We start from the raw sequence: 18,560 nt of genomic DNA on the forward strand, positions 1-18,560 counted from the left end.
AAGTAATATTGTTATAAAATGTCACATTTATTGCTACATTACTGTTATATACAGGACAGTTCTCAAAATCTACTTTAAAAAAGTTAGGATTATTTAAAAATTCCAAATAATCCAGCCAGCTGTTTTGACACTTGTATAAAATTATTTAAAAAAATGAAAACAATTCATATCTTGAGGCACTCAGAAACACAATTTCATCCCCCAATTGTGATTCATTTCAAAGAGCAACGTATTTCCCACCCCCAAATACTTTATTTTTTTATTTTTTTTTTGCTGGGTTAGGCATATATATATATATATTTACTATATATATAGTTCAAAACTATAATGTGTATCTGATTTAAGAACAAGGATTTCAGCCACTTAAGTACATCTGGATTTACAGGTAGGCAGCATAAACATCAAAAGCAAGGACCATTTTTTATTTTAAAGGCCAAAAACCAAAAACAACCGAAAACTTTCTACAGGGTTAAAAATAAACAACTTCTGGAGGCATCTCCCATCTGCTCTCCCACCCCCCATTCCTACAAAAATATAGAGAAAGAACATCCCAGGAATGCTTTGTTTCCCTGGAGAGCCGGAGCCCTCGGCACCCAACGGGTCATTCCCACGCGTGGGGCTGGGATCCTCCCTGTCCTGCCTCACCAGGTGCCTCTTTCCCCTCTCCTGGCACACGGCTGGTGCGTGGCTTGCCATGGCTCCTTCCCTCCCTAGTGGCTCCGTGTTACAAGGTTTGCTCAAAAGCTGGTGGGTTCAAGTGATTTGGGAAGACGTGGGCCCGGGAAGGGGGACCCGCGGTGTCCCCACTCACTGCTGCCAGGAGCTCCACGGCTCCCCCGGGCACAGCCCAGGGATGCGGGGCACGGGGATGCTCTTTGGCAAAAGGCCTTGGTACCAGGACACCCCCTTTGGAAGCAGAAACCCCTTTGCTCTCCTGAGCTGGTGCTGCAGCCACGCAGAGCCAAGGTGGGAAGGGAGAGCCCGGAGGAGAAGGAGGGGTACAAAACCAGGGGAACAGAGAAACCAGGACTGCCTTTGGCCCTGAGCTGGGCTGCAGATGGACACACAAGGTTTGGCAGAAGGTCACGTGGAGCCTGCACCACCCTCCTAACCAGAGCCCAGCTCCCCGTGGGAGTCCTGCAGGCCAAGGCACAGCAGTGCCGGCTCCCCAGAAGGGCTGAATTGTCCTGGAAATCAAAGTACAGAGCACCAGGTCCCCCGACACCTGCCCCAAGGGCAGGAAGAGGCCGCTGTGCTGTGGGACACCAGCAGCATCCACTCCCAAATCCTCCCGCCTGCATCCCAGCCGATGGGCAGCTGCTGGCTTGGGCTGCCCCTCTGCAAAGGGAAACAGCTCAGAGATGCTGGCTGGAGAGATTGGGGAGCGTGGGAGGAAGGCAAACACTCCTTCAGGCCTGGGGCAGCTGAAGGAAGAGCAGCCCAGCCAAGCCTGAGGCTCAGGCGTTAGAACAGAGCAGTCTGGGCAGCAAGGTGGGACAGAGCTTCTCCCTTCAGGGGGCTGGGGGGATGAAGGATGCTGGCAGCGCCCCACCAGCATCGAGCAGAAGGCACAGGAGGGTGAAGGGTGCGTGAAGGAGCCCCAGGACCAGGCCTTGCCCCCTCCAGTTCAGTGCTCAGTATGAGCTGGCTGTTCCTACAGTCTCATCTGCCCCCTCCCAGCTCCAGGGCACAGGTCTTGAAATGCTTTTGGAGCTGCTGGGAGTGAAGCTGGACCCTGAGGGCAGCAGGGAGCAGGAACTCGGCAATCAGGGACAAGAGCAGAGTGAACAGGCTGGGCTGGGATCTGCAGAGCCCCGGGAGAGGGGAGAGGGATAAGATTTGCATAGGATTTAACAGGGCAAAGACCTTGTGCAAGCTCAGGGTACAGAAAACAGGCCTTGCTATTGCTGGTGTCGGGCAGGAATGGGGGAGTCCAGTGGCCAGGGCTTGCTCTGGGTTAGCCAGCACTGCAGGCTAGGGGCTGAAGGCTTGTTCTGGCCCAGCTCCATCCCCAGTTTTGCTTCACCTCCCAAAACCCACGGGTGGAACTGGAGCTGGTCCGGGGTCCCCAGGATAGCACAGCAGGGCCTGCAAGAGGAACTTGGGTTCCACTGGCCCCAAAGTTGGCAGCAAAGCTCAGGGGGTTGGGGGTTTCCAAAGCCTCCTGTTTCTCAAGCCCCCACAACTGGAATCACCCAGCAAGGGCCCGAAGGCTCTGCTGGCTTCAGTGGGGACACTGGTGAGACACAAAGGACCTTGGAGAGCAGTTTCTGCACCGAGTCTGGAATTGCAGCCTCCTGAGGAAACCTCAGCTAGGTTCCATCCTTCCTGCCAACACACCTCTGTGGGACAGCTGTGAAAGCAGGGGAGCAGAGAGCCACGAGAGAGGCTGGCTGGGGCTGAACTCCAGGCAGGCTGTGAGTAGGTCTGCTGGAGGGTCACGGGCAAACAGCTGGAATTCTGCTCCCTGGGGCTGTGAGCAGGAGCAGCCAGGCTGCCACTGCTGCCTGAGCACCAGCCCACGGGAGGCTGCAGCTGCTTTGCTCTGGGGCAAAAGCAGGTGAAAAGGGAGAAAGAACAAAAATCTGCAATTTGACTGTTCATAGACTGGATTCCAGACACTCCCCAGTACTGTGGCATGTACAGCTTGTGTGCAGGGAGGCAGGGGGCTGGCTGAGGGGGGAAAGAGGAGGCCCTTGGGCTGGGGACCCCAGACATAAGAAATGCCCCATGGCAGTGTCCCAGTTCTGCTGCTTCACTGGGATGCAGCCTGGGAAAAGAGGAACTAGAAGCTGCACAGAAGGGCAGGCAGCCCCCCTGTCTGATGAAGGAAGCTTTGGGGGGGCTCAGTGGCCCCCAAAGAGGAGGGCACGTGTCCCCAGGAGCAGCCATGCAAGCAAAGGCTGAGAGAGGAAAGAGAAAATGGAATAAATGGCACCCTACAGCATGTCACCCACCTGTGACACCTCTCCTGGCACTGGTGTGGGGGACATGCAGACAGGCAGGTTTGGGGATCTGTAAGATCCCAAGTGGAATGGAGCAGAGCTGTGGGCTGGGCAGGGCACAGACCTGGCTCTCGCTGACCACAACACCTAAAGACAAGAGTTTCATGGCTACAGGGTGACATTTTGGGGCTGGGCTGGTGGTTTTTGGGGACAGCACCCAGCAGTGGTCGTTTTCAGAAAAGCCACTTCCCCTGGCAGGTTACAGGCACCATGTTCACACCGAGCCAAACACGCTGGCAAGACAAAGGAATTTTTCCTTGCTGCTCTTCCCAGTTGTTCCCTGAGCACCTGGAAAGCAGAGATGCCACTGAGGCCACACTGGGCTGGCACACAAAGCTCTCACCCTGTGCCATCGAGGCAGCTCCAGAGACAGCACTGCCACCCCCTACATTGTGCTTTTGAGATGATCTCTCCAAACCCTGGCTCTGAGGGCTTATGCTCAAGGATCTTCACCCAAGCCTTGCCATGGAAGGAAGTTGGCCGGGTTTGCTGTCAAAATAACATCTTAAACCACCTAAATGCAGCTGAAAAGCCCCATTTTTGTTGCAATGCCTGGGGATTCAGGGATGGTGAGAAAGGCTCTGGCTCATCAGGATTCCCTCCTGGCCTTCAGGACTTGGAGGGGATGAAGAAGTTCAGCAAAATTGTGCACAACTCATAAATCTTCTCAGATTTCCAATTTTGTTGCATTTATGGATTTTTCTTGACTAGTCCCTTTAAGTCCTGTTGTCCATGACTGCCACCTCCAATTCTTGGGGCAAAATCAAAGGGTTTGGGAAGCACTTTTAAATATTTTTTGTAGGGTTTCAAGCTTTCCAGGGCTGAGACACTGCTCCATCCCTCCCAGTCCTGGGGAATTGTTCCATCCCGCCCTGGTCCTGGGACACCGCTCCCTCCCTCCTGGCCCTGGGACAGGGGCACTGAGCCAGCCAAAACCCCTGAGCAGTGGGTACTGTGCAGCCCCAGCACGGTCTCACCAGTGCAGCAGGAGCTCTCATGGATGAAACAAAAAAGCAGCTGCTGAGCCCTCCGATTTGCACTCCAGAGCATGAATGGGAGTCAAGGCTGTCACACACAGAGGAAAACCTCATCCATCTCCCTGCGCGCTGCTTCGGCAGCCAGAAGAACCCAAGGGAGGGAAGTGTCGTAACCTGATGAGCTGATTAGGCAAAAATGTGTCTGTTGACACAGGCAAGAAGAACCTGGGCTACTGGAACCACTGAGCTTTGCTGGCCTTCCCAGGGACAGAGCTGAGGCTGCTGAGGTCTCACTCATTGGCAGCAGCAATCTGGGGAAAGCCAGGAGCACCCAAAAGCTTCAGAGCGGTGCTTGGATGTTAGGGAGCCCCAGGGCAGGGCCAGGGGCAGCAGGGACAGTCCCATCCTGCCCTGGCACTTGGAGTGGCTCCGTTTGGAGCTGCTCTAGGCGCTGAGGCCACAGTGCCCAGGTGTGGGTTGGAGATAAGCACTGCCCTGAGCACTTCCAGCAGGGTTTGTCAGAGCACAAAGCACAGCCATGAGCATGGAGGAGCACCAGGTTATGCCAAAGCCTGGGGTTGCTGGGAAGTGCCACAGGACCTAATCCTGTTTGCCAGTCCCTCCCTTTCCCCGTGCCAAAGCAACACAGCTTCCTCAGGAGCCCAGGCTGGAGCAGCACAGGGGAGAGACGGACCCTGCAGGGGAGAGGGGGGTCCCCACATCCCCCCAGACCAGCACCCGTGTCCCGTGCACCATCCTGCCTGACTGGGCTCTGCAGAGCTGGGAGGAACCAGGCACAAAATGTTTCAGAAGGGGAAGGAGAGGGAAGAAACAAGAGTAGATTCCTGCTGGATGTTTTTCCATGGCCATCTCCAGACAGGCTGCTGCAGCTCAGCACTGCCCAGCACCTCTTCGTTTGCTCCACACCTCCGGGGCACCCAGAGGGGCTGCCAGGGATCCTCCTCCTGCTGAGCACACCAGAGTGGTCTGGAGTGACTGGGAATCCCTCGGAGTGAAGGGATGGCTGGCCCAGCTTGGCTGCTGGAGCACATGGTGTGGGACAGGCGCTCCTGCTGCCCTCCTTCTCAGTGCCGAGAGAGAAGCCCACGTGCAGGTGACAGTGGCCACTCACATCCCACGGCACCGTGCTGAGCTCAGTTTGCCTCCAAGGATGCTCGAGAGATGTGACAGCAGGTGACAGCAGGGTGAGAAGCCACCCCTCTCCCCGAGCCAGCATTTTGCATTTCCGAGGGTGGTGGCTCCACTGCAAGGAGGAGGGATCCTGCTGCTGGTCATGGCTTTGCCGAGGGCTGGAGTGAACCAGGTCGCTGCTCCTTTCCTGCCTCCAGCATCCTCAGGCCTGCTGCTGCCCGCCTTCCTGACCCTGTATCCTGCTGCTGCTGCCGTGCTCCGGCTGCCTCCGCCTCTTGCCAGTGCTCCAGCTTTGTTCAGTTGGTCTTTGTTCAGCGCTGCTCCTGGAAGTGCCTCCGACAGCTCTGGCATGTGGGAAGAGGCTTCCCTCGTGCATCCATTGCTGCTCTGCTCACCTGGAAGCGCCTCAGTCCCTTGGTTCTCCTCCACTCGGGGCCTGCTCTCTCCCAGCAGCTCATCCTCCCCACGGCGACGCTCTGGGACAGCCGTGGCCATGTCCTCTCCCACAGGGAACCGCGGGGCCTCGGGATCTCCGGGAATAAAGCAAACCTCGCCGAGCACCTCGGCCACCGCCCAGAGGAGCGGGAGCACTGCTGCCACTTGCTTTGCTGTTTGACTTCCTTTTCCCAAATCAGAAGTGGCCGAAGCAAAGAGATGGTGAATTCAGCACATGAGTTTGTTTGTTTTTTGTCATGGAAGGTACAAGCCAGGCAAGGAAGAACATTCCCTCACTGTGGCTACATTCGCTTTTAGTGGCTTTCCGAGCCGAATCTGAGAATTCCTCTCTTTATATCCAGTCTCTCTTAATACAATTTTAATATTCTGGTTGATCCTAAAGATGCAACGTTAACTATAGAAACAGCAGCAGAAAAGCGGAGGGTACAAGACATGTTTTTATACAAAAAAAAATTTTTCGTTGCTTACAAAACATATGCAAAAGAAGCTAAAAAAAACCAAAAGGCATTGCTATTTGTTCTACATAAAAAATCTCATAACTAATGTTCTTTTTTTTTAAAAAAGAAATATCAAGCTTAGGCACAATTTTGCTGCTGGCTGCTTGTGAACAAGCCAAGAGAACACGCCACCCCCTCCTAACTGAGTGATATGTATTGACTGTTCTGCACTTTATACTTAAGGCAATTTTTTTGTTTCCGTTTTGTTTCTGACAAAGTGTTTTTTCCACCCCTTACGTCACGCCAGGATCCGTCTGCGTGTGTCAGTATGAGCAGTACTACAGTTTATGGTTCAGCAAGGTTGCAGGTCACACCGAGGGTTTTCTTCCTACAGATCTCTGTATCCAGAGGAACAAAAAGATCTACAAAGAAAATAATAAAAAAAAAAGGAAAGTCTGAAGTGATAGAAACCCAAATGAGAATAAAACTGGCTCCTGCTGCAGCTTGTCCCCGCAGGGCTGGACAGGGCTGCAGCTGAGCTTTGTTTTGGTCAGGCCATCCCCAGGCACCCACTGGGGCAGGGGACACCAAGGGACTGTGTCCTCTCTGTGCACTCCATGGGATCAGCTCCTGACCTGCCACTCCTGGATCTGCTCAATCCCCCCACCATCTCTGCACTGCTTGGATAAACAGGCTCAGATGCTCCTGGGTTCTCTAAAAACGGGAACAGCCCATCGGAGCCTGTGCCTGCCACAGCCTCCCTGGGGGATTTTCACCTTCTCTGACTCTCTTGGCATTTCTGGGACCTGCCCATTCCATCTCATAGAGCTGCAAGGAAAAGGAGTTGCTGGTTTCCAGTAGCCAACTGGGGCAGGACTGGGAGGTGCAGAGCAGAGCTGAGCCCACTCAGAGAGCTCCAAAATCCCCCCATCCCAGCAGTGGGGCTGCACCCTCCTGTGGGCCAGAGGCTTTGGGTGTCCATGGGGCACATGACACACAGAGAGAATCATGGAATGGGTTGGAGGAGACCTTAAAGTTCATCCAGTGCCACCCCCTGCCATGGGCAGGGACATCTTCCACTGTCCCAGGCTGCTCCAAGCCCCTCCAACCTGGCCTTGGACACTGCCAGGGATCCAGGGGCAGCCCCAGCTGCTCTGGGCACCCTGTGCCAGGCCCTGCCCACATGCGAGTCATTGATTTCAGGTAAATGAAGCAGGGCTGGTGCTGAGGGAGCGGGCTGAGCAGCCGGAGCAGAGCACGGCATGTGGGCACAGGGCTGGGGATGTGGGATCACAGGTGGGGAACGGTACCTTTACATGTGTCCAACAGGGTTGTGACCGTCTCCTAGACCAGGATGTGAAGCTGAAAGTGTCATCTGGGGGTCTCCTACCACTCCGGACACTTTCTCCTCTTCCCGACGCTTCAAGCAGGCCGCTTTTGGGTTCAGATTGCGCTCTGTGCCCAAAACAGGAGGGGAGGGGAGCAACCTCAGTGTGGGCAGCAGCACCCCAGAGGGACAGTGGGGACAGGCCCATGGACCGTGTGAGATGGGCTCCGTGCACCGCTCGCTGCTCCCCACAGCGAATCCAGCCAGGCCCCTGCTCGAGCAGAACCCAGGCCCAGCTGCACCCCCACGCCAATTTAAACATGGCATCATGGAATGGTCTGGGTTGGAAGGGATGTTAAAGCCCATCTTGTTCCAATCCCCTGCCATGGGCAGGGACACCTTCCACTATCCCAGGGTGCCCCAAGCCCCCTCCAGCCTGGCCTTGGACACTGCCAGGGATCCAGGGGCAGCCACAGCTGCTCTGGGCACCCTGGGCCAGGGCATCTCCACGTGCTTGTTACAGGAACCCCCAAGTGCCTCAGCCAGCACTCAGAGCTGAGGACTGAATTTTCCAAAGCTGCTTAATGGAATCCAGGTGCCAAATTCCCATTAAGCATGAGCAGAGAGGGAGAGAGGAGCCTCAAATCCACCCTGGGCCGGGGCTGGGGAGAGATCAGCATCCAGAGGTGCTGCTGGCACTGCAAACACACACCAAAAGCAGGAGTCAGGACAGAGAAGCACGAGCATGCAGAGACAGGGGGAGAGACAGGCCCCGAAATGCACCTGCCAGTGGTACCATACCTCGTACTTGCTGCTCCAGGCCCAGAATGACCTGCACCGCTTGCTGTAGGATGATCAGTTTGGTCTGTGCTTTGTCCGTTTTTAAGTGCATCTGGCACATGCGTCCCAGTTCTTTAAAGGCCTCGTTAATGTCCCGCACACGCACCCTTTCCCTGGCGTTATTGGCCATTCTCCTCTCCCGGTCCCTCAGATCTTTGTCCTCCAGTGACAAGGCCTCGTCTGTACTGCTGGGTTCATAGCACCACAGGGGTTAGTCAGGGGGTGGCACCGAGGGGGAGCTCTATGTTGCCGTGCTGGGAGTGCTCCGGGTGTCCACTGGAAACGGCCCAAACGGCCTCACTTTGCAAAGCCAATTCCTCCGGGTGCTTCCCAGAGCAGCCCGGGCTGTGTCACCTCTGCGAGCCAGGGGAAGGTGCTGCCAGCACAGGGCCAGGTGCCCAGGGGGCTGGAGGGGGCACTGGGGGCAAGGGCAGGCAGTGATGGAGCATCGCCACCGACACCTTCTATGCTCTGCAAAATTATACCTTCCTGTTTGTTTTCGACTGAAAACTCACAGTTTGGGGGAGGGTCTCCACCAAAACCATAAGGTTTGTCCCCCAAGGAAAGATTTTGGCAGGAAGCAAATCCCTCTTTGTAAGATTTCTTTCCCAGATTCCATCTGCAGCTCCCAGTGCAGGTGTTTGGAGCAGTGGTGGTGCTGCAGCAGCAGGAGCAGCCTGACCTGGCACCCTCTTAGGGGCCAGGGCAGCATCGAGAGCAGGAGCCAGGGCTGCTCTGAGGATCAGACTCGGATGCAGACACTGAATCCCGATCTTTCCACACAGCCAGAAGCCCACCAGAAGGGGTGATTGTCTTTTTCAGGCACAGTCAGAAGCTCTGGGAGAGCCCCACTGCCGACAGCTCCCCAGGGATGCCCGACACAGGCAGGGATGGGGGGAAACAAAGTTGTGCTGGCAGCATCTTGAACTGTGGCCTTGCCCATTGCCTCGAAACCCCCAATTTAAGCCCAGACGACCTTCGCCCCCAGAGCAAAACTTCTTGCAGGAAGACACCTATCTGAGGAGGGTCCTTGGGTGAGAGCTGACACTGGGACAGCCTGTGGGGATAAGCCTTTAGCGAAGAGGGGCGGCAGAGTCAGAGCCTTCCTGGAGAGCCTCCGGACAGTGTACGGCCGTGTGAAGGGAGAGCAAGGGCTCCCGGGCAGGCACTGGCCTGTGTGGGACAGAGGGCTGCCCACTGTCCCTGCTGCACCCTCTCCTCGCTGCCTTGTCCCTGCCTGTGTCCCCTCCTCGCTGCCCCAGCTGGCACTGCCACCTTCTCTCCTTGCGCCCAGGACGGGCAGGGGGATGGGGCCATCCTGGCACCTGTGCCCCCCACAGCAGGATCCCAGGTCCTTCCTCCAGCACAGGCCAGTGGCTGCAGGTCCTTGCTGGTGGCCACAGTCCTGGCTGGTGGCTCCCCCAGCAGGGACAAGGCTCAGATGTCACAGCTGGGCAGGACAGAGCCGTCTCCCCACCACCAGCACGTACCACTGGCAGCTGGTACTGTGTGAGGAGGGGCTGCTTCGGCTGCCTTGTGCCCCTGGGGGTCACCAACCAGCCTAAAACTCCTCAGTCTCCTCCCTTCCCTTCCTGTAGCTGCTGTGGCAGCGGGAGGATCCTGGCAGCCCTGGCTGGGCACACAGGGACCTGATGGCCCCGCTCCCATGGCAGTGCTGCCAGAGGGGTGCGAGGGTGGGATTCTCTCCTGGAAAGCAGCACAAACCCACAGAGGGGACACTGCCTGTCTGCACTAACTGCTGAGGGAGCCTGCAGGGCTCAGCCACCTCCCTGGCTGCCTCCAGGAAGGGTTTAAAAAGGGAAAAGCGTGGGAGACCAAAGTGAGCATGGTGCCAACTCTGCCTAAGCCCTGCCCCACCCTCGGTCCTGCCTGGCATCCGCGAGCAGCAAGTACAAGGTAGAGTGGGACCACCGAGAGGTCACGGCTGGGGACTGTCTGTAGGAGATCGGAAAGAACAGAACCAAAAAATAAAAACTCAAAAAAAAAAAAAAAAAAATCAAAAGGGGAAATTAAAAAAGAAGACAGGAAAAAATATACATGTTATGAAAGGCAAAAAATTACAAACTGAAGAGAGGCACAAAGGACTCCAACATCAAGGCACAGCAAGGCCAGCAGAGAGGAGCACAGCCAGGCACAGCCCCCGACGCGTGTTACGACAGCTCTGCAGAGAGAAAGGAGTTATCCTGCCCCGGCACGCCCACCGCGGGCCGGAGCGGGAGCGGGAGCGGGAGCGGGAGCGGGAGCATGCACTGCGGGGTGCGGGACAAAGCAGCCACGTCCTCGGAGCGGGACAGCCGCCCCTCGCTTCCCCTCCCTGGGATGGGCGCACACCCCATGGGTGCACACGCGTGTGGAAGGAAGCGAGGGTGCCCTGAGGGTGTCCCGGTGAGGGGCAGAGCCTGCAGGTGCCCGCTGGCAGCTCCGGGCTCGGAATGCACAGTGCCCCCAGCTTGTGTCGGACACCAGCGAGTGCAGGCAGCGAGGGCTGCTCAGCCCAGGGCATCCTGCTGCCCTCGCACAGCTCCCATGGTCCCAGGGCTCTGCCAGGTGCCACACTGCGGGGACAGGGGCGTAGAGCCCCGTCAGGCACACAGAAGGGACAGGAACGGGCTCTGTGCTTGGAGCAGCCCTTGGAGACGGCAGAGCTGGACCCCTCTGGGAGATTTCCTGGTGGGGTTTCTGTCACTTTGCTGGCCAAGCACGGAGCGCTCCTGGCTGCAGGGAAGCAGGACGGCACAGGCGTCCCCGCGGGACCGGCATGCAGCACACGCGGTGGCAGCGGGGGACAAAGGAGAGAACAGCAGGGATGGATGCAAAAAAGGCAAAAAAAAAAAACCAACATAAAAAGGACATCGACAGCCTTGGGTTGGTCCCCAAGGCCACAGGGGAGAGAGACAGTGCGAGGCACCACAGCACGTCACAGGAGACAGACAGACAGACAGCCCCGTGCCGATCAGATACGTAAAATATCACCACTCCGGGACCCTCACTGACCTCTAACTTGTTGCTCCAGGTTCAGTATGACTGATACGGCCTGGTGTAGGATTAGCAGTTTGGTCTGCGGTTTTTCGCTGTTTAGGTGCAGTTGGCACATGCGTCCGAGCTCTTTAAAGGCCTCGTTGATGTCACGAACCCGCAGGCGCTCACGGGCATTATTGGCGACCCTCCTTTCTCTCTCTCTCTCGGCTTTTTGCTCTGGGGGAAGAAGATCGTCCTCCTCATCCTCATCTTGACTAATGGTTTAAAATAAGAACGAGACAGGGACATTCCTCGCGTGCACTCTCAGCACTGGTCAACTCACAGACAAGAAACACACGGTGAGGCACCAAGATGCCGAGCCCCCCACGTGCCCTGCCAGGACCTGCTGGCCTGCGCCACACGCAGGCACACGCAGGGGCTTCGGAGAGAAGCAGTTAAGGCTCTTCTTCTGCCTCTTTTTTGTTGTGTTTTGTTTTTAAACAGCAAAGAAAGAAACCACAATGTGATTAAGGCCTGAGCTTGTTGCTGGGAGAGTGCAGGGCAGCCCAGACAAGGTGAAGGCCAACACTGGAATCCCCAGCTGGAATTTGGGACGACGGAGCCCTCTGCCTCCAGGGCAGGAGCGGGGCTGGTGCTGCCTCTCTGGGCACCATCACCCTGGTGAGGTCTCCGAGCTGGTGGCGAGGCTGCAGAGCAGCCAGCACGCTGAAGGACTCTACCTGAGCCACTGCCACTCCTCTGGCTGGATGTGAGAGAGGATGCAGGAGCCCAAAGCAGAGAGCAGAGATGCCCCAAGGCAGGGAAGGGGTCAGACTGTCCCTGCCTGGGGCTGAGCACTCACTCCTTCCCTGCACAGCCTGCAGGTGAGTGCAGGATAAGGTGCCTCCCTCTGCTTTAGGAGCATGAGGACGCCCCGAGGCCACAGGGACAGGAGCCAGCAGGAGGGTGGCAGGGACCCTTCCCCCTGGGGCAGTAGCAGGAGCCCAGGCTGTGTGAGAACACACCAGGCTCCAGGGTGGGCAGGGGCTGGGGGGGGTCTGTGCCGCAGGGTGACCCCAGGCCAAACCGGGCCAAGCCCAGTGCCCCCCAGCCCAAACACCCCTGGCCTGGGGACAGAGAAAGTGAAGGGAGAGACCTGTTCAAAGAGCACCTTGTTCTGTTCCGGGAGGGTTTCAGCTCCTTCTTCTCCTCTTCGGAGTTATCTGCCACCGACGTGTTCTCTTCATCCTCCTTCTCTTCCCTCTTTATCTCGCTCGTTCCTGAGGAGACGCTGCTCCGCCCCAGCCCCCCGGACAAGCCTGCAGAGAGAGCAGAGCCACACCCAGGGTTTGAGGGGCCTGACCTACACAGCAGGCTGGGGGGTCCCCAGGCCCTGCTCCTGCACTGGCATCCCAAACTCATCCTGCATTGTTGTTCCACACTCAGGGAAGATGGAGGGGTGCTGGCTCTGCCCTGCTGACGCTCCCTGTTCTCCCCCTTACTTCCCGGACCCTCCAACACAGGAACCCAACCTATACAGCAGAGCACTGCGAACTGTGCACCCACACCTGGCAGGGGGACAGGAAAATACAGGTCAGACATGTAGGGTTAGATGGAATACTGGGAAGGAATTGTTCCCTGGGAGGGTGGGGAGGCCCTGGCACAGGGTGCCCAGAGCAGCTGGGGCTGCCCCTGGATCCCTGGAAGTGTCCAAGGCCAGGCTGGATGAGGCTTGGAGCAGCCTGGGACAGTGGAAGGTGTCCCTGCCCATTGGCAGGGGTGGAATGGGATGGGCTTTAATGTCCCTTCCAAGCCAGACCATTCTGGGACTCTGTGAAACCTCTGGAAAAGGCTCCAAGTAGAAACTGCCCCGTGAATGCTGCAAGGAAGCACCAGCCTTGCAGAGACATCCATCTCCTCCGGGCTGCTGCTGCACAGGGCTGGACCCAAACCCCACAGGTGATCCCCACGCCTCCCAGCAGGTGACCCTTGGCACAGGTAACCCCTGGCACAGGTGAGCCCCATCCTGCACCCGTGCAGAGCTGCCTTACCACTGTAGGTGTCCTGCTGCCTGCTGAGGTCCGGGAGGGAGCTGGGCTGTGATGGAAGTGTCACATGGTTGTGGAGCAAGCTGGGGTTGCTGGACAACCCATCTTCGGGGTGGCCTCCTCCCACCTGCAGCACAATGAGCAGAGCTGTGTCATGGCCAGCGGGCAATGGGGACAGTCAGCCCAGCACAGCCACCCAGGGACACCCCGGGGCTCCACGGACCGGGCTGAGGCACAGCTCCCCTCACGCTCCCACACCTGGGGCTTGGGAATGAGGGAGGGAAGAGCCAGCCTGCTCCAGCACAGCTCCCCAGGGACCGTGGTGGGGGCACTGCAGCCCCCTGCTCTGAACAGGAGCCGGACCCGGCCCAGAGCCCCTGTCAGTGCTGTGCCCCCCGAGGAACAGCCCCTCTGTAAGGCAGCACACCGGAGAGGACACGTGTCCTGTCTCCACTGAGCACCACTCTTTCTGCCACCTCCCAAGTGCCACCAGAGAAAGGGACATCCCAGCAACATAAACTTGGCTCCAAAGGAGCTGGAAACAAAGGGTGAGGGCCCCTTCTGAGCCCACGGCCCCGAGGCTTTGCTACACAGGCTGGGGAGTGACAGGATAGAGCCAGCCCTGCTGGCTCCCCAGCTGGCAGCAGCCTACAGAGGACACACGTCTCATTCCCAGGTCAGGAGCAGAATCCAGGGAGCCTGGAAGGGGATCACAACTGGTTCTCTGGAGACTGGAGATGTGTCACTGTTTGCTGCAGCAGGCAAGCAGCTCTGCCAAAAACGTGCTGCTGTGGTCACCAGCCTCTAGACAAGAGGGGACCCAGGTGACCCAGCACAGGACCCCAGCATCTACATGCTCAGGGAACCCTGGATCCATCACATTCCCTTGGAGCTGGAATGAGCCCTCACACACCAGCACTCCCCACGTGCACAGAGGGACACGGTGCCTGCCCAAACCGTTCAGAGCAGGGAATTCCTGGTGACACCTGGCACTCTTGTACCCACTGAATCCCTCTTCTCCTCCCTGCATATCCCAGGGATGCCTTGAAGTTGTTTTGAGGGATTTCCAGTCATGTTGCAGGGAAAGAAGAGCAGCTCTCTCACCACCTCTGCCTGCTCTGAGAAGGGGCACAAACAAGGGAAGTGCACACGGAGCTTGTGCCAAGGGTGCACTCAATGCCCCCAGAGCAGCTGTGGCTGTCCCATCCCTGGCAGTGTCCAAGGCCAGGCTGGACAGGGCTTGGAGCCACCTGGTCCAGTGGGAGGTGTCCCTGCCCAGGCATGGGGTGGAACTGGATGAGCTTTGAGGTCCCTTCCAACCCGAACCACTCTGGGATTCCATGACTCAACTCTCCCTGCAGGAACATGGGGAGTGACTTCTGTGCATGTCACCCACGCAATACTGCCAACACCTGACCCAAGCTGGACCACACTGAGCTATTCCTGCACCAAAGGCAACGTCCCCCTGAATGCCAGGGCACCCCGCACGTGACACGTGTCCCCAGCGTGTCCCTGCCAGCTGCCACAGTGCTCCCACACTCACCAGACTCGGGTGCCTGTTCCCCAGGGCCATGACCGAGGCGGGGAAGGCCTGGCCCAGGCTGCCCACGGCGGCACTGTGGGGTGGTGCTGAGCCCAGCAGCCCGTGCATGTCCCCGTGGTTGCTGGGCATGGCAGAGGTCTGGCCCACGGCGTGGTTCCTCAGCACGTGGATGGCTTCGTCCAACCTGTCTTCCATTTTGTTTTGCTGGAAGGGCAGGACAGAGACAGGTCTGTGTTAACTGCCCCATCCCTGGAAGTGTCCAGGGTTGGAGGGGGCTTGGAGCAGCCTGGTCTAGTAGGAGGTGTCCCTGCCCATGGCAGGGGGTGGAGCTGGGTGAGCTTTAAGATCCCTTCCAACCCAAACCATTCCATGATTCCAATCCAATTCCATGACTGCATTCCCATAAAGCCAGCAGCCTCCTGCTGCCCTGCACTGCAGAGTGGCTGGTGCCAGTCCTGGACTCAGGTGCCACAGGGCAGGGATGGAGAGAAATAACCCCCCCAGTCAGTGCCATCACCTAAAGGCACGAGGGGCCACACGAGTGGAACTGCTCAGGGCAGGGAGGCAGAAACCTGACAGGAATCCCTTTGGCTGGGCCAGAGCCCGGGATGGGCCTGGGCTGGGGCCAGGGGGAGGGTGCCAGGCTGCTGGGGGACTCCAGGCCAGGGAGGCAGCACCGGGCTCTGCTCAGCTGCTGCCACCCCAATATCCACCCCTGACCAACCAGCTGATCCCAGGCGTTCAGGGGAGAGGATGTCACCCAAAAACCCTTCACCGCCAGGCCCCGAGGGATGAGAGAGAAAAGGAGAAGCTGGAATTTTTGGTGCCACTCACCAAAGTGTGGAGGCTCCCTTCGTAGCTGGGAGATAAGGCACCCGCTCCACTCGCCCGCGGCCACTGCGACGAGCCTGGGGACAAACGCAGGCTTGGGGACCGGCCACGGCCATGGCGGCCACTAGATGGGGCTGGCAGCTGGGGCACTGCAGCGTCCACCGCGCCACGCACGGCACTGCTCGGGCACTGCTCGGGCCACATCAGCACCACACGGCGCTGCACGGGCCACTGTGGCACCACATGGCACTACATGGATCACCGTGGCACCGCATGGGCCACTGCAGCACCTCACGGGCCACCACAGCACCGCATGGGCCACCATGGCACTGCACGGGCCGCTGTGGCACCACAGGCTCTGCATGGGCCACTACAGCCCCATACCATTCCCCGTGGCACTGCAGAGGCCACCATGGCACTGCTTGACAGCTCATGGGCCACCACAGCACCACATGGGCCACCAGAGAGCTGTGTGGCACCACATGGACACTGTGGCACTGCGTGGCACCGCATGGACACTGTGGCACCACATGGACACTGTGGCACTGCGTGGCCACTGTGGCACCGCATGGACACTGTGGCACCGCATGGACACTGTGGCACCACATGGACACTGTGGCACCGCGTGGCACTGCGGGCTCTGCTCTGGCTCAGCCCTTCACACCTCAGGAGGTGTCCAGACGTCCCCGGTCTCAGTGACTCGCTGTGACCTCGGGGCCAGGTTATGCTGCACCCCAGGCACAGGGGGCCTGGGCACCAGCTCTGCTGGGCACAGCGGGACCTGAGCTGCCCGAGGGGACCAGGAATGGGCTTTCAGCATGTGCTGAACATGGGTTTGAACCACTTGGTGGCTTCCCAGTTCTCGCTGCGCTTCTCCCATGGGAGGCAAATCCAGCCACAGCCTCTCCAAGATGGGGCACTCAGGGACAGGGTCAGGAAGGGCAGGAGAAGGTCCTGGGGTTGCTGCCAGCCCTGGGCTGAGGACTTGGGTCTGACCTGGGGAATTCGCTGCCTGGGAGCTCCCCAAAGCAAACCCGGCCCCCTCTTACCCTTTTCATTGTCACTCACCTGCGAGGCCCTGTGGGGACCCGACCGGGGTGGAGGGGTTGGAGGAGAAGTTATTGCTAGAGTGGTCGGGGGAGTAAATCTGCAGGGACAGAAGGGGGATGGTCAGCAGTGCCACCCTGAGCTAGCTGTCCCCTCCCAGTGGCACCCACCACCCACTGGCACCCCGCTGGCATCTCCCTCCCCAAACCCACAGCCAGCACAAAGGCCAAGCCCAGTTCCCCCCAGTTCCCCCAATAACCCCGGGGCCTCTCTCTGTCCCCACTGTCACCACCCCTGAGTGCAGCCTCCGCCCTTCAGGTCCCCTCTCAGGAGGAAGCAGGAGCTGTCAGGAATTGTTGCAGGGTGCACTGCCAGCACCCCTGTGCCACCGTGCAAAGATCACTGAACAGGACAGAGGCAACTCTCTGGTAACCCAGTGAGACCAGTGCCCTCCAGTCTGAACCAGCACATGCAGGGCAAGGACTACTGGGACCTGCAAGTCCTGCCACGAGGTCTCTGTAGGGTGGTCTTGGCAGAGCAGCACCAGGCTGGGAGGGCACGAAGCTGGAAATGGGGCTGCAGGGCCACCACAGCCTGCACTGCCTCAGATTCCCCATCAGTGCCTCAGTTTCCCCATCCACCAAAAGGCACCAGGACTGAGATAGCAGCACACAGAGAGGGGAAAACCCTCCCTCAGAGGCTGCCCTGGATTTGGGGTGCATTCACAGCATGTGTCCATATTCCCTGCTGGGTAGAGGGTCCCTGCAGCAGCAGGGACCCTCAGCGGGTCAGGACCACCCCAAGCTCTTACCGAGGCCAGAGCCTTCCCAAGCGCGTCTCCGGAGCTCCCGGCTGTGGTTCCTCTGTTACCTGCCAAGAGAGGACACAGATGTCACTGCCAAGGCCCCAGACCCCAGAGGACACAGTACCCTACAAGACCTTCTCTGGAGTCACCTGCTCTGGGGTGGAAGTTTTCTGCTTTTAGTGCTTTGCTTGAAAATTCAATGTTTGTCCAGCTCGGAGCAGCTGGGGCATGGGGCACCTTCTCTTGGCAGCCTTCAGGGGGCTGCAGGGACATCTCTCCAAGCTCTGGGCTGGAGGTGTAGTGCCAACAACAGCAATCAGACATCTCTGCTGCAGTACAGCCATCGCCATGGGGCATCTCAGACCCCCCCAAACACCAACGGATGATCCCGGAGGTCTCTTCCAACCTTAATGATACTTTCAGTCTATGAATCCCAAACTTGCTTCTCCATAGAAAAACAAGGGTTTTTCTACAAATCTGTGTTGGGATCCTCATTTCCTGGGGAGCACGAGCTATTTCAGTAGCAGGTTTTGTAACAGGTTCAGCAGGGTCAGAGATTAAAGCACTGGGGGTTAACGTTGGTATCAAACACAGCACGAACATTCCCGTTCTGGATCCAGGGGAGCAGCTTCACACAGGTACAAATCCTTCCGCAACTCATCTAAGCCACAGCACCTCCAGGAGATAAGGCCAGAGCTCCTGGGCTCCTCCCAGACCCACCCCACGAGGTGTAAACCCCCAGACCAGCACCCGGGTGCTCCAGCAGCAAGAACCTCGCTGTGCCTCTTCCCCGGGCAGGGACTGCAGGCACAGGTGACACACGAGGGACCAAAGGTGTCCGGGTGCACGGGATGCCTCAGGCACCAGGTTTGCACAAGCCTTGGCTCTCCAGGTGAGCTGTGCCCGGCCGCGGAGCCAGGGGGTCACTCTGGTGACTGGCCATACCCATCATGTTGTCGGTGCCGCTGATCGGGGGCGTGTGACTGGACACTCCGTACGCTGTGGAGGCTGAGGAGAAGCCGGACACGGAGGGGAGTCCGCCGTTCACCTCTCCTGAATGCAGCTGGTAGTTCTGGCAGGGAGGGGGAGAGCGGTGAGAGGGGCCCTGGGAAA

At 58.3% G+C, this 18,560-nt stretch overlaps 1 protein-coding gene across 10 annotated transcripts in view; it reads right to left on the bottom strand.

Moving 5' to 3' along the window:
- Positions 1-6: 6 nt before the first annotated feature.
- The window catches only part of TCF3 (transcription factor 3), an 82,739-nt gene continuing 64,185 nt past the window's right edge, over positions 7-18,560 (bottom strand). For 3 of the 10 annotated variants that reach the window (XM_048288036.1, XM_048288029.1, XM_048288028.1), the window contains 10 exons: positions 18,393-18,519; positions 17,454-17,512; positions 16,664-16,742; positions 15,599-15,672; positions 14,765-14,968; positions 13,225-13,348; positions 12,330-12,492; positions 11,210-11,448; positions 7,338-7,482; positions 7-6,449 (listed from right to left, as the gene is read on the bottom strand). In XM_048288036.1, coding sequence (XP_048143993.1) covers positions 7,340-7,482; positions 11,210-11,448; positions 12,330-12,492; positions 13,225-13,348; positions 14,765-14,968; positions 15,599-15,672; positions 16,664-16,742; positions 17,454-17,512; positions 18,393-18,519 — 1,212 coding nt within the window. In that variant the 3' untranslated portion in view covers positions 7-6,449; positions 7,338-7,339. Of the gene's footprint in view, positions 6,450-7,337; positions 7,483-8,155; positions 10,151-11,209; positions 11,449-12,329; positions 12,493-13,224; positions 13,349-14,764; positions 14,969-15,598; positions 15,673-16,663; positions 16,743-17,453; positions 17,513-18,392; positions 18,520-18,560 lie in introns of those variants that run through there. The other 7 variants (XM_048288034.1, XM_048288033.1, XM_048288031.1 and 4 more) reach the window with 7 other exon arrangements.

Source organism: Corvus hawaiiensis, chromosome 28 (assembly GCF_020740725.1).
Source record: "Corvus hawaiiensis isolate bCorHaw1 chromosome 28, bCorHaw1.pri.cur, whole genome shotgun sequence".
NCBI lineage: Eukaryota > Metazoa > Chordata > Aves > Passeriformes > Corvidae > Corvus > Corvus hawaiiensis.